The sequence below is a fragment of the Dermochelys coriacea genome, chromosome 6 (genome assembly GCF_009764565.3).
Source record: "Dermochelys coriacea isolate rDerCor1 chromosome 6, rDerCor1.pri.v4, whole genome shotgun sequence".
NCBI lineage: Eukaryota > Metazoa > Chordata > Testudines > Dermochelyidae > Dermochelys > Dermochelys coriacea.
Genome location: NC_050073.1, coordinates 62,001,879 through 62,016,380, shown reverse-complemented (window position 1 = coordinate 62,016,380; position 14,502 = coordinate 62,001,879). Strand labels below are relative to the sequence as shown.

Genomic DNA, 14,502 nt, shown 5'->3' with positions numbered 1-14,502 from the left:
TTATAATACTTTTCCTTTCAGTTGTTGGGGGTCACTTACCACCTCCTATTTATAAAATACACAGTATATATATACTAAACCATTAATTTACTGAGCACCTCTGTTCAAGAACCCCTGGTTTCAGTTAAAAAAATTATTATTTAACCAAAAATGGGTCCTAACTGTGTACCAGTCAGCATGCTAAATCAGATGAACTTTTTCTGTTCTTAAATTATGCTACGTTATTTTGTTGCAAGATGTATTCTGGAAGGTTCAAAAAGTGGTAGCTGTTTTTACTAATGTAAACAGTAGGTTTACCTTTTTCAGTTGACTAACATTGAGTTTTGAGCAGTACTTACTTTGTGCCAGGTCTTGCCAAGGCTAAGCTCTGGCACCTCTAGGCTTGGCAGTTTATAGCCCCGGCACCTCTGGGCTTGCTGCATCAGTTATGAATGTAAAATATTGCTTGAGCCTCAGCACCTTTTTCATTACAAATTCAGCACTGGATATGAGAGAACTATTTGTCACAAACAAGTGGCACCTGGGAAAAAGTTGAATGTTTATATCATAATTGAATTTGTTTTTTGCAATTTCCCATACCAATAGGCATCAACATGAGATTTTTAATCCTTCAGCCAAAAATGAGTGAAAAATTAGTGGGGCAATCGGTTGTTTAACAATGATTGGTTTTCAGTGTTGCTGTAGCCATGTTGGTCCCAGGATATGAGAGAGACAAGGTTGGGGAGGTAATAGCTTTTACTGCACCAAATTCTATTGGTAGAAGGTACACAGAGCTGAGGAAGATCTCTGTGCAGCTTGAAAGCTTGTACCTTCCACCAACAGAAGTTGGTCCAACACATGATTGGTTTGTCACATGACCAGTCATGAGGAAGTTCGATGAAACCTAATGAAACCTCCAAAGGCTGAATTAGAATTCTTTTTTACTGAAGCACCAATTTCATATCAAAGCAGAACTTTTTAAAGTCTGATTTCATTCATTAAAGGTGTGATTTAAAGATTGCAAGTTTTACTGAAAGCCAGTGGAACTGTGGCCCCAACTCACTTAGACTCTTTTGAAAAATTAAGTATTTAAAAGGTGCTGGATCAACAGTCCTAGACCATGAAGTGGTATCTAGCCACACAAATACAACATGGGGAGTAACCGCATGAATTTCCCTACACTGCCATTAAAGTGGGCTGTGAGGTTTTACAGACTTCATAGACTATTATATCCTTGGCTTATCTGCTGAGGTGACCATCATATCACTATGTGGCAACAGTAGTAGTGATTTTTGGGATGTGGGCATTTGTCCATTAATAACTAGATTGAAAGCACCAATGCATTCCACATGGGCCATGGCATAGCCATTACCTGGCAATTTATGGTGAATAACTGATTTGGGTTAGTTTTAAACTTGTGACTTTGAGATCATGGATCAGCTTTGGCTGAGATAGATGAATATCTGAAGCCATTGTTTTTCCTTAATTTACACACACATTTTTGAGTGGGATTTTCAAAAGTGCCTAAGGATATGTCTACACTGCAATAAACACCCACAGCTGGCTGTGTCAGCTGGCTCAGACTCATGGGGTGCAGACTGCAAAGCTATAAAACTGGACTGTAGATGTTTGGACTCAGGCTACAGGTTCCCAGAGCCCAGGCTCCAGCTCAAGTTGGAATAGCTACACTGCAATTTTATAGCTCTGCTGCCTAAGCCCCCTGAACCCGAGTCAGCTGAGACTGGCCAGTTGCAGGTGTTTTACTGGAGTGTTGACATACTGTGACTGACTAAAGAGCACAGGCCTGATTGAAAATCATATCATGATGAGATCTGTCAATCAAATTCATTAAGACACTGAATACAATGTATTCAAATTGTGGTGCGATACTTGTATATGTCTGCTCAGTAAGTATCTGACAAGCAGAAATCCACAGCAAAAAACAACTCAAAAGCAGATCAAGAAGGTACAGAAACAAGAGGTCATTTACAAAAGGCCAGGCATTCAGGATGTGTACTAATCTGCATAGTAGCTGCAAGGAAAGTAGATAGCAAGGAGAGGAGTAAAGAGATCTTAAATACGAACAGAGACAGGTGACTATGTTTCCCACTTAAATTTAATTGTAGTCAAGGCCCTGTATGGACCATAGCAACCTTGACCTAAATTCTGGGGCAAGACCCTACGTATTCAAAGATACTCCAGTGGAGCAGACTGGAGATTCTGTAACAACTTCAGGAAAAAATCACACACAAAAATTGAAGTTTCATTTAATTATAAATGAAAATGAAAAATAGTCATAGTATCTCCCCCATCTTATTTAAGATGACATTAAATCTTTTTTATGCTGCCCCAAAATTTTTCATTTTCAAATATTCTGCAGAATAATGTACTGAAAATGCATAACTAACACAGAAGCAAATGATTTTGGCAGTTAAGAGTGGACAGTTGGGGCTTTTGGCATCTGGAAAGATGTGAGGTGTGGAAGATAGTTAAATTTGTGTGATGAATCCATTAACGGGATGTTAAAATGATCAGCTGTGAAACCGTTAATTTGACATTGAAATTTGTATTATATTTCGAAATGAATAAAGGGATACTGTTCTGAGAGGTACTGGAGCAACTCCCATCTCCGAACTATCGTTTCAGGTTGTCTGCAGATTCAAGGAGACACAAGGTAATAATTTTACACTCCGCACATATTTGTAGGGTTCTATTAGCAGCCAAGAGAACTAAAACCCTTTTTTATTCAAATGAAAGCCTAGATTCTGAAACACAAGCAAAAGATGGATTCTTGCAAATTCCACTGCTAAACAATTGTGGAATACACAGGATCCTCCTTTATCCATCAGTATCTATAAATGTAACATGTTGTATGATTTTAATACTGCAATTTAAATATTAGATTCAGATCTTCTATTCAGGGTTAGACCATTACTAGAAGAATTTCATGAACATATCCAGAATTTAAAATAAAAAAAATAAAAGCAAAACCACACAAAACCACCATTAAAACAGATGAACAGCAACAGCAGATAAACTTTGTACACTTCACAATAGTTCACATCATGGAATTTCCCCAGTTCCAACTACTTAATGTAACAGTTGAAATGAAAATAAACATATCCCGCCCTGCCAAACATAGGCCTCCCAGGTGACCTAATACTGAAATGGAAACCTGCCAACCAGTGGCGTGCTATCATATATTTAGTCAGGCATGCAACTGTACACTTGCATGCAAAATGGCATCCTCCGCACAGCGTGACCTCACATGCACTGTAGGTGCAAGGTCATGCTATGTGGAGGTCTCCATTCTGTCCTAGAATTGCCTTCCCTCCCTTCAACATCCCATAAACTTTAGGGATATACAGAATTTTACCTCGTAATCTAAGAGATAATGGAATTGTCTAAATTAAACATTGGTGAAAGACTTTCAAACAAGTATTATTATATTAACAAACTACATTAGAGATGAATGGCTTTTATATTTTTTTAAAAAAACTGATGACTTCCCTAAACATTAGCTAAGTGACTATTGAAACATTGGTAACATCTGTCCATACTACCAAATATAAAAAAGGAGTAATTAGAAATTAGTATTTAAAAGAGAAGTTCAAGATCTAAACATTCATTTATCAAATTGTGCAGCATCATTATTTATTCTTCACATAATGTTCTCCTAATTAACATCCTTGATATCAATATTCATCATCAAATGCATGTAATATACTTTGCTTACGTTATGGTGTATTTTTATTAAAGAGGATATCAGAGATCCATGAAAAATACTGTTGGTTAATCTTGGTGAGGTCTAACAATTCCCCTACTAATTAAGATGCAACAAACTTGTTTCTTCCTTTATTTTTTATTAACTAGGCCATTTAAAACTTACTAATTAAACTAGGTTTCAGAGTAGCAGCCGTGTTAGTCTGTATTCGCAAAAAGAAAAGGAGTACTTGTGGCACCTTAGAGACTAACAAATTTATTAGAGCATAAGCTTTCGTGAGCTACAGCTCACTTCATCGGATGCATTTGGTGGAAAAAACAGAGGAAAGATTTATATACACACACACAGACATGTTCTCTGTGTGTGTGTGTATATAAATCTTTCCTCTGTTTTTTCCACCAAATGCATCCGATGAAGTGAGCTGTAGCTCACGAAAGCTTATGCTCTAATAAATTTGTTAGTCTCTAAGGTGCCACAAGTACTCCTTTTCTTTTTAATTAAACTAGGAAATAATTAGTGCTGGTTGTAGTGGTATCTTTTATGCCACTTACATTATAAAAGTTGTTACAGGCCTCATGAAAACAGCAGAAATACATCTTTATTTCCCAAAGGAACACAGGAAAAGAGTTTATTTCATACAGCCAGAAAAAGAAAAAAAAACATTCATTCATTGTTTTATACTCCTTTTTTACATTCTATTAACATTCATACATATACATTAAAACCATACAATACAAACAGAAGTGCACATGAAACATATCTATAATATATACAGCAAGCCCCATCTGGATACTGCTGAAGTGAAGAATGAGGCTTTTGCCATTTTTTAATGGGTGAATGATCAGGACCAATAATATAGTAGGATCACCAGTTTCCGTTACAATAAAAATTGTTGGATAAAGTTTCCATCCTTCTCTCTATTTTCAATTACTAGTATTCTGAAACTTTCATCTTTCAGGCTGAAATTTGTCATGGTTTGTCTTTATACTGAAAGATGAATTTTTGGACAGCTTTAGCAAATATGGTTCAGCCATTTACGAGAATGAGAACAATGGGGAGGAGACAGAGTGGCATGGTATTTTTCCCATCATAAAAAAAAATCTTGCTAGCTTTTCTAAAGTTTCTAAAGCCACGTCAACATGCTCTTAAAGGTAAATTTGCCAAAGAAATTGCCTGTTTTGAGGATCAGTGCCACTTCTTGTCATCATTGTGCCTTTCATTATTCCAATGAACTGGAATAACTGGTTTGATTTGTCAGAATTATTAATCTTTTAAAACAGTGAATTCAGTATGCAAGTGTGGTTTTGTTTTCTGAACTTGTAAAATGCTCAGCGAAGAAGGAAGGATCCACTATAGGTGTGTGCATGACTAACTTGTACAGTGAAATGGGCTAAGGAAGGACTCCTGTGCACGTTGGGATGATTCGGGACAACACTTAGGCATATGCATAAATCAATCCTTATTCAGAACAGTACTTAATCTGTCCTGAATAGGGATGCTTTTCTGAATCTGGGCCTTTGTGTTGGTGTGCGGGAGGGAACCTGCTCTGCAACAGGGGAAGGCACACAGCACCTAACATTTGCAGTGGAAGGTATCTTTCCTGCAAACTTCCTAATCTGTGCTGGAGCAAGACCACCTCAAAGGCACCTCCAGAGCTCTGAGCAAGAGAAAGCACTTGACACCTTGCTAAGCTCCATGCTTCCATGCTGCACAGGACAGAGGCTCCTGTCTGCAGACTTCCCTAACATGCATAGGGCAGGGTGTTATACTAGTGTCTAGCTAGGTAGTTTCAGACGATGGAATTTACATCACTACTGCCATTTTTGTAATACAGGAGCAGAGATTTCAACTTTATAAGCACCAACATGGAGAGGATTACACACTGACCGTCAAACTACCTAAGGAGACTCCAGAGAGAAGCTTCACAGTGTGAACTATTAAGCCGTTTTTCTCCCTTCCTCTTCTCTGTAAGGGGTATTCTTAGGCACGTAGTTCTATTGTTGCCAATTATTTTTCTTTCCCTACTTAAAAATGTTTGCTTCATTTTTCCTTTTCAGTGTTCTCTGAAAAGGATACACGTTTAATTTCTTCCTCCACGAGTTTTCCCCAAATGTGAATAGTGGGTCATTCCAAGGAGTTTCATGATTTCAATAAAGTTGGAGGAGACAGGCAGAAATCAGAGAAGCTTTTAATATGTGAAATAAATGATATTTTGAACACTCCCTATAAGTCACTTGATACCCTTATGTCTAAACTATACAAATCTTAGATGAATGTATCACTTTCTTGCTTGAAAAAAAGCAGTGCAGGCTGCAAAGTCAAAAGCCTAAGAATTCAGTCTGAGTATTGTGCATTATTGATACCATTTAAGAAGCAGAAGCTGTGAGGTGAAGTGAAGAAGTTTGCAACATGAAACCGATGTATGTAATGAAGACTCAAATACTTCAAGTTCTCTGCAGATGTTAGCCTGGGAATTGTCAGAGAGAGAAAAAGTGAGAGGACTCTTCAACCTCACTTTTTTTTCAAAAGTGAGGCAAGGAAAGAAAAACTGTTCTAGTAACTGCATGTAAAGAATAGTTTGTAAACCAGCAGAGTAAGCATAGCTCATATATTTTATTACTCTAGCCACCAAATGGAAGAGGGAAACCTCAACCAAACAGCACCCAAAAAAAAAACCTGGTGCCTACCCTTCTGGCATAGATTTTTGTCTGTAGGTTCCCCCACCAGAGCCAGTCTCACTCGAGGACAATAAGTTGCTGGGGGAGTTGCGACACTGCTGTGATCTTGCTAAGGCAATGGATGAAACTGTGACATAGACATCAGAACCAGGAGACAACCTGTTGAAAGCAAACAAACACAGTTAAAGTCAATAAATCACAGTGCAGGACATAATGGGCAATATGCACAAATTGCCACATCAGCAGTAAGCATGGCTTCATGGAGATAGTAAAATTGAAGCCATTTGGAGGGCCATACATATTTTCCCTTATTACTACATTACCTGTGGGAATAGTGGGAAAACAGACTAGGAAAAACAACTTTAGAAAAACATGCCAGCTTCCAAAGACTGCCAGAAATAAACTTGTTGAATTGTTTTTGTAGTTTGCTAGTCAGGAATACTGAAACACAACATACTTCATCCACATACCATATAACTGATTTATTCTTACATTTCAGAACAAGCTTTTGTGTGGAATTTTAACAAAATGCAGTACTTACATATACCAACTCTTCAAGCATATAAAGCTAGTCTCTTTGCTACCATTATTTTGTTAATTAAAATACTAGGATTGTAGACTTGGTTAACGTTATTTATAAATGAAAAATGGGGATGTTCATCATTCCTAAATACACAGAATTGTTTGGCTAACACCTTATAACTTTGCTGGTAACTACATACTTGTGTCACATGGACCTACCTCCTAACAATACAGCAACAGTATATCATAAATGGTTAGCATTCCAATATTCACAACTGGACAAAAATTTGAACAGGGGTATCCTTACTTTGTCCAGCAAGGGTATCTGTCCTGCAATTGAGGTTTTGGGTCATCTTTTGGTTCCTGTGCATTCTGCCTCCAACGGATCAAGTAGAGCCTATACTGTTTTAATGATTCTACATATTTTTGTTCTATTTGTGACTGAAGTCAATGTGAATCTTTCCAGTGACTTAAAATGACTTTGGGTCAGGCCCTCAGTCAACAACAAATTATATTTTAAACAAATTGTAACTGCAAAAAAGTGCAACACATTGAAGCTTAAGACCTTTCAGTCATCTTACATGTGAAAAAACCAAGATAGATGGACTTCCATAAAACATGGTTTACCTGTCTCAGCACAGGATTTGGATCCAGGAAATTCCAAGACATTAAGCAAGCCACTTAATTGGCATGCCTCAGTTTCCCATTTATAAGGTGGGGGATAATATTTACTTAGCTTTCTCAATAGGATATTGTGGAAATCAATTATTAAAAGTTTGCAACTATTTTGAAGATGAAAATGCTTATAGTTCTGATTGCTGAGAGAAATATTTGTTGAAAAATTTTAAGAACTAGGCATTATGATGATTGTTCAAGCAAAAGGGTGGGAGGGAAATACCAAATAAATACAAAACAAAGAAAAAAAAAGGTGGTTGGGTTTTTTGGGGGGAAGAGGAGGAGGGAGGAAAAATAAAGACTGACCCTCTAAATTCAGTTTGCATAAATGAGATTCAAGAAAATTTCTACCCAACCAAAAAGGCAGTGATTTAAATCCTAATCATTTGAAGCACAGCACCAAACCTAATACTGCATCTTTAGTCTACTGACCTAAATTTAACAACTCACATTTATCGGTGTAAGCAAAAATTCTGAACTTTTGATTGCAAAGAAAACAAACAGTTCAAAAGATGGAAATTTAGGGAGGGATGAGCCAAGCAGATTAATAGCAATTTCTAATTTTTCTAGTGGCATTCTTATACAGAAAAAAGGCCAGCCAAGAAAATACTTGTTTTCAATAAGATTCACACTTTGCACATATATACACATGTAGAATCCACTAACACTTACCTAACAATATATAAATCACATTTGTTAAACTATGACCTTCTCTCATATGATGGTTGATTAGAATTTATGGTAACGAAACAATAACACTTCTATAATTTTGTGTAAAATGTTCCCCCAATGGTATAGCTGTATTTCAATTTCAGGTATGGTTTTCTTCATTTCCTGTGCCTTTCCAAAAATGACAGTATTGTTCTGAGGTGATGCAAAGACTTACACAACCATAACAGAGTTATAATTCCGTCACAAACCTGGAAGACTTTAGTGAGATCAAACAAATTATTATAAACTTGGACTAAACAGCAAAAAGAACAGCCCCACAGGGAGGATAGTCTGTTATTTACAGCAACACTGGATTTCAATTAGTACTAGCTACCATCTAACTAAAGAAAATTTTGAATAGGGAAAGGTTTTATTTTACTGTAAAACACCATACTTAAGCCATGATCAAACTAATTTGTACGGTAAATTAGTTGAACAAAATAATCAATATCTTCTAGTGGCATGACATCTGTTAACTTATTTGTGATTTCCTTCTGTGACATCCTGGCACCCCAATATTCCCACTATTGTGCAATTAGGGTATGCTTTGTGAAATATAATTCTAAAAGTCTTGATCTGCAAGACAGTAATATCTCATTGGATTGTATGTGCTACCACCATATGTGATGTTATGAAGTCTGCCAATGTATGTGCTACTGAAACATGCTGTGAAGTTACAAACACCCACAAACAGCCTTTCAGGTACAACAGTAAAAAGGCCAAACAATGTTAATGGTGTACTGTGGAAATGCACACAAGCACAAGGATTACCATGAACTGTGTACAATAGAAACCTCTCAGAGATTGCACTACACAATGGGAACTGTTTGACCCAGGTCAAAGCAAAAGAGCTTTCCAGCAAGTGGGAAGAAGATATACAAGGGGGACAATGACATCATGATGGCACCTCACTCTCCTTACAATACCACATCTGGAAACATCTGAGGGGCAAGGATTGAACTGTGGGAAGTGATGGTCCCAGGCTAGAGGGATTCTTAGATTGTGTATGAAAACCTAGAAAACCCAAGCTGCAAAGCCTAGGCAGCTTGTGCCTTAAGAATCTGCCAGCCTGTTTGTAATTCAGAGTGAGAAATTTGCTAATTCATATCCTACCTATCTAGTCTGTTAAACTCAGTTTGCAGTTTTGTTTATTTACTAAGGTAATTTCCTTTTGATCTGTTTGCTATCATGTATAACAATTTAAAATCTATCCTTTTGTAGTTAATAAATATGCTTTTGTTTTAACTAAAACCAATGTGTGGAAATTATAATTTAGAGCAGAAAGCTGTTGCATATCTCTCTCCCCATTGAGGGAGTGAGCGAGTTTTATGAGCTTATGCTCTACAGTTTCCTGTGCAGTGCAAGACGGTATACGTTCGGGTTTACACTCCAGAGGAGAGTGCGTGCCTTAGCAACTGGGAGTTGCCTTAGCTGAGCCTTCCCATGCAGAGCTGATTGCAGCATCTGTGTAAAGCTGCAGCTGGCTGTGCCCCATCTGTGTGTATACTGGTGGAAGAGCAAGCTTGGAGAGCTTGGCAACTTATCACAGCACCACAGTGTGAAAGGGAGTCCAGGCTAGTGGGTCTGATGGGCTCAGTGGTACCCCAGTTTCAAGCGGCACCCCCGGGGGAACTTGTTACACCTTTTATTTGTAATTTTTTAAAATTATTCATTTCAGAAGATTCAGAAAACACTTACAATGACTTAATAGAATAAAATCAAGGCGGTATTGCTGAGATATGAAAGGACTCAACACACCATAATTATAGATTAATAGTGATAACATTATTCATTTTTAAATTGTCCAAAGAATTGTTGTCACTAGAGATGTAACCTAAAAATGGATAACATCACATTTATATTTGGTTCCTGAAAAAATTAGAAAGATTCCTCAATAAAGAAATCCCTTTCAACCAATGGCCTATAATTTGAAAAAGGGCACCAAGCTCGTCAAAACGTGCGGCCATCAAAAGAATCACTGAAGAGATATTTCAATGGTACTTCACACCACACGAAAATATGCATAGGGCCAGGATCACGGAATTCACTAGTTAGCACTTATTCATGCAAGTTGCCACCTTTAAATAAGTGGAACTACTCATGTAAGTAATACTCATGTAAGTAATTGTTCCACAATCAAGCCTATGCATAAGCCAAAATTACCACTGACAAACAGATGCAACTCCATTCAAGCTCATTTATGCTACTTAGTGAATTTAGACCTAACAGTTCTAGTCCAAGCTGGAAGAACGGGTTGAGGTTAGACAAGGAGAGAAAAGGCCCATAGATTTCTACATTTACATTGGGAAGAGGGGAGGGGCGGGGAAAACAGGGTGGATAAAAATCAATGATTTTTTAAATTAAAAAAAAAAGTTTTTTTTTATTTAAATCGGATTTTTTTGATAAAATGCTTTGAGGACAAAAATCTATCTAAAGATAGTTTAATTAGATACATTATAGCTCAAAGATCTCTCATCATGGAATAGGGATTATAAATTCTAATTCTAAAGTATGAGACAATATATTCATGCAATGTTTAAGAAAAGTTTTGTAAATGAGTTCCAATAATTCGTGGATTAGAGACCCAATCTTATGGGGTTCCAGGGGCTTCTGTATAAATTATTTAAGTTAATCTTTCTATCTACCCAATGGGACTCAGTGCTCAGTCTAGAAGATACCATGAGAGATGCTTAGTTTTGCAGTTCACAAACTGTGGATTTGTGTCTCCAGAGATAACACGCTTGTTAACAGCAAAAACGGTTTAATATAATATAATATAATAATATAGGTGAGAAATAACAGACCTCAACCCTATTGCCCCTCTGCAAATTTGTGTACACAGAGTCAATCCCTTACCTCTCTCTAAAAGTGCAAAGTTTCAAAAAGTTCAATGAATAAAAGATTGCTGGGGGGTGGAATAGACCTGGACAAGGAGAAGAAGTCTGGAGATAAATGTGATAAGGGAGGGACAGGCAGTAGAAACAAAAGTGAAACTGTTTGAGCAGCATATTCCAGAAGTCTTGAGGTCTTTCTGAGTGTAGCCTTCATTGATTTGAGATCTACCATACCACCCTCTCACTAGAAGGAAAAACCTATAATGGCAGCAGGCTGTGAAAGAGACCCAGTTTGGGAATATTTTACCCAAGTTCCTCTACCTGTGGGTAAGACAGGAATGCATGCAAAATGCAAACAGTGCAACAAAGAAGGTCTGGTTGCTCGAATGAAACAACATCATGAGAAGTGTTCCTTCTCAGGAAGGAGCTGTGTTGAAGATGATGAAAAGAACATGTCTGAATGTGCAGGATCTTCAGGTTGGTAAACTTTTTTATTTCATACTTCTTTCTTAAGGACTAGCTGTCTTCCTTCTAGACTATTCTTGAATTCTCATGTTTGAGCAAAAAATATAGTTGTTACTCTACGGTTCTATCATTTTAGATGCAGTTGTGATAAAAAAAATAAATTGCTGAAGTAGGCAGATCTTCCTTTACAATTTCACCTTTAAAGTAGTACTGAGTGTCAGTGAATGCTATGAGTAATACTAAATGAGCAGTATGGTAATAATAATTAAATAACTGCATTGACTTATTTTGTTTAGGAGAATCCATCCTCAACATACAGGATTCTGAAGACTATACACCTTCAACATCACCATCATTTTCTATAGTTTCAGAGTTATCTGCCAATGATAGTGTTTCGGTCACATCATGTATGTCACATAGCCACAGTATATCACCTGGAGCAAAAAGAAAAAAAAATCTCCATCATCCAGAAACAACCATAGATAAGTTTGTGATAAGAACCAGCAGATTACAAAAAGAGGTAATTGATGAAAACATTGCCCTGTTTGTTTGTGCAACAAACTCTCCTTTCCGTATGATTGAGAACACGCACTTCATTAACATGGTTCAGTCATTAAGACCAAGATACAGTCCACCCAACAGAGCTGATGTCGCAGGCAAAGTGCTGGATAAAGTGTATGAAAGAGAAATTGAGCAGTGTGCGAAAAGTGTAGAGGGTGAAATTGTTAACCTGAGTCTCGATGGGTGGAGCAACATCCACAATGATCCTGTTGTATGTGCTTATGTGACAACAGAAGGAAATGTCTTCCTTAGAGAAACGATACATCAGGAAATGCACACACAGCAGAATACTTACAGGAAGTAGCAGTAAAAGTTATAACATACTGTGGGGGAAAAAATTCAAATGTCTAGTACGCAGCTGGGTCACAGACAATACTGCAAGTGTATCCAAGATTAGAAGAAATTTAGGAGAGTCCCAAGCTAATAACATACAGTTGCAGTGCTCATTTGATGCACCTCCTAGCCAAAAACTTCAGTGTTCCAGAAATAAAGGCTAATTTTGTTGAAATTGCAAAATACTTCCATAACAACCACTTTGCAGCAGATGCTCTGAAAAAAGTGGGAGAAATCAAGCTAACTCTCCCAGAAGATATGTGATGGAACTCAATAGTGGACTGTGTTGAGCACTATATCAAGTACTGGCCTAATCTGATGACAGTTTATGAACAAAATCATGAAAAAATATATGGCACGATCACAGCCAAAGTTCTCAATGTTGGGTTTAAGAGAAATGTTGAACACATGTTCAAGTACCCTGAAACCTATTTCTGTGGCCTTGAACAAAATGCAGGGAAATAGCAGTTTTATTGCTAGCGCTGTTGAAATTTGGAAGGAACTGAGTGAGATCTCAAAAAAAGAAATATGCAATGACAGAGTTAAATTACAAGCATTAAAAAATGAATGGGACAAGCACCATCTCCAGCTCATTTTCTTGCAAATATTCTCAATACTCGGTACCAGGGTCAAATCTTAACTGCTGAAGAAGAGGAGGTGACTATGACATGGACATCCAGCAATCATCCCTCCATAATGCCAACTATAATAAACTTCAGAGCTAAGGGTGAACCATTCAAGCAATATGTTTGCTGATGATGTTTTAAAGAAAGCACACCAGTGAACTTGTGGAAGTCACGCAAGCACTTGGATTCAGAGACTGTTGAAGTGATAATCTCACTTTTAACAGCGGTAGCTTCTTTTGCCAGTGTAAAAAGAATATTTTCTTCTTTTGGACTAATTCATTCCAAATTGAGAAATCTTTTGGGACCCGAAAAAGCAGGAAAGCTTGTTTTTCTTTTCCAGATTATGAAAAGATGGGAAAATGAAGGTGAAGATGACTGAGTTAGCTACAGAAGCCAATATTTTAAGTTTCTCATGTTGACCTGGCTGACAGTCAATTTAATTTTTTAATTTAACTATTTTAGTTAAACAATTTTAAAACAAACAATCCTGATTTAAAAAACTTGAATGTTTAAATTAAAAAATTCATATGCTTGTTTTGTTAAATATTATATGTTTGCTTTTGAAGAAAAAAAAAACCCAGAATACATAACATTGTTGTTTTAGTTAAATAAAACAATTTAAATGTCTGTCTGGTGACGTTCTCCTCCTAATACAGCATGGCAAGAAAATCCTGCAAATATTAATGATTAACCTGTTGACCTGCAGATAGTTCACCTCCCAATGACTTCAAAAAATCTGCTTCAATTACCTTCGGTAAATGAAATAACCAACCATTCATTTCCTGATATAGCTGTAAAACTAATCTGAGAAGTTTTCAAAATAAATCACTGTTTAAAAATGTACAGTCTGTACCTTCTAAAAATGAAAACTACATCTATCTCTGAGTTGTGAAGAATATTATTAAAGTTATAACAACCAACAAGAATGCACTTTTATGTAGAAACCCATGACTTCCTGACTAGTGACTAAAATCATGATTTAAATCAATTTGATTTAAATCAAATTCAGCCTGGGGAAAAGAGAGAGACACAGTATAAATATGTATATACATGAAAGACACACACACAAACACACACACACACACACACACACACACACACACACACACACATATATATAATTTGGACTGAGATTTTAGAACTAATCTATAAAGGTCACAGGCACAAATTTTCCACATAACCACCATTTGGTATTCTTTGGCTTTTCAGTAAAAGGCAATCACTTGTCAAACACAGAGTTAATTTTGCTTTAATAGGCTTTAGCTAGACACCCTTGGATACACAAGGGTCATAGAAATATTGCACGATATAAAGAAATCTCAGAAAAGAGTAATGGTTCCCATTCTCGAACAAGAGGACACTACAAAAGCAACCATACGGACTGACAAAGATAA

The 14,502-nt window shown here is 36.8% G+C and overlaps 1 protein-coding gene across 1 annotated transcript in view; it reads right to left on the bottom strand.

Moving 5' to 3' along the window:
* The window catches only part of SIPA1L1 (signal induced proliferation associated 1 like 1), a 365,338-nt gene that overhangs the window by 32,861 nt on the left and 317,975 nt on the right, over positions 1–14,502 (bottom strand). Inside the window, 1 exon segment of the mRNA XM_043515810.1 lies at positions 6,391–6,540. Within this exon segment, the coding sequence (XP_043371745.1) occupies positions 6,391–6,540 (150 nt within the window).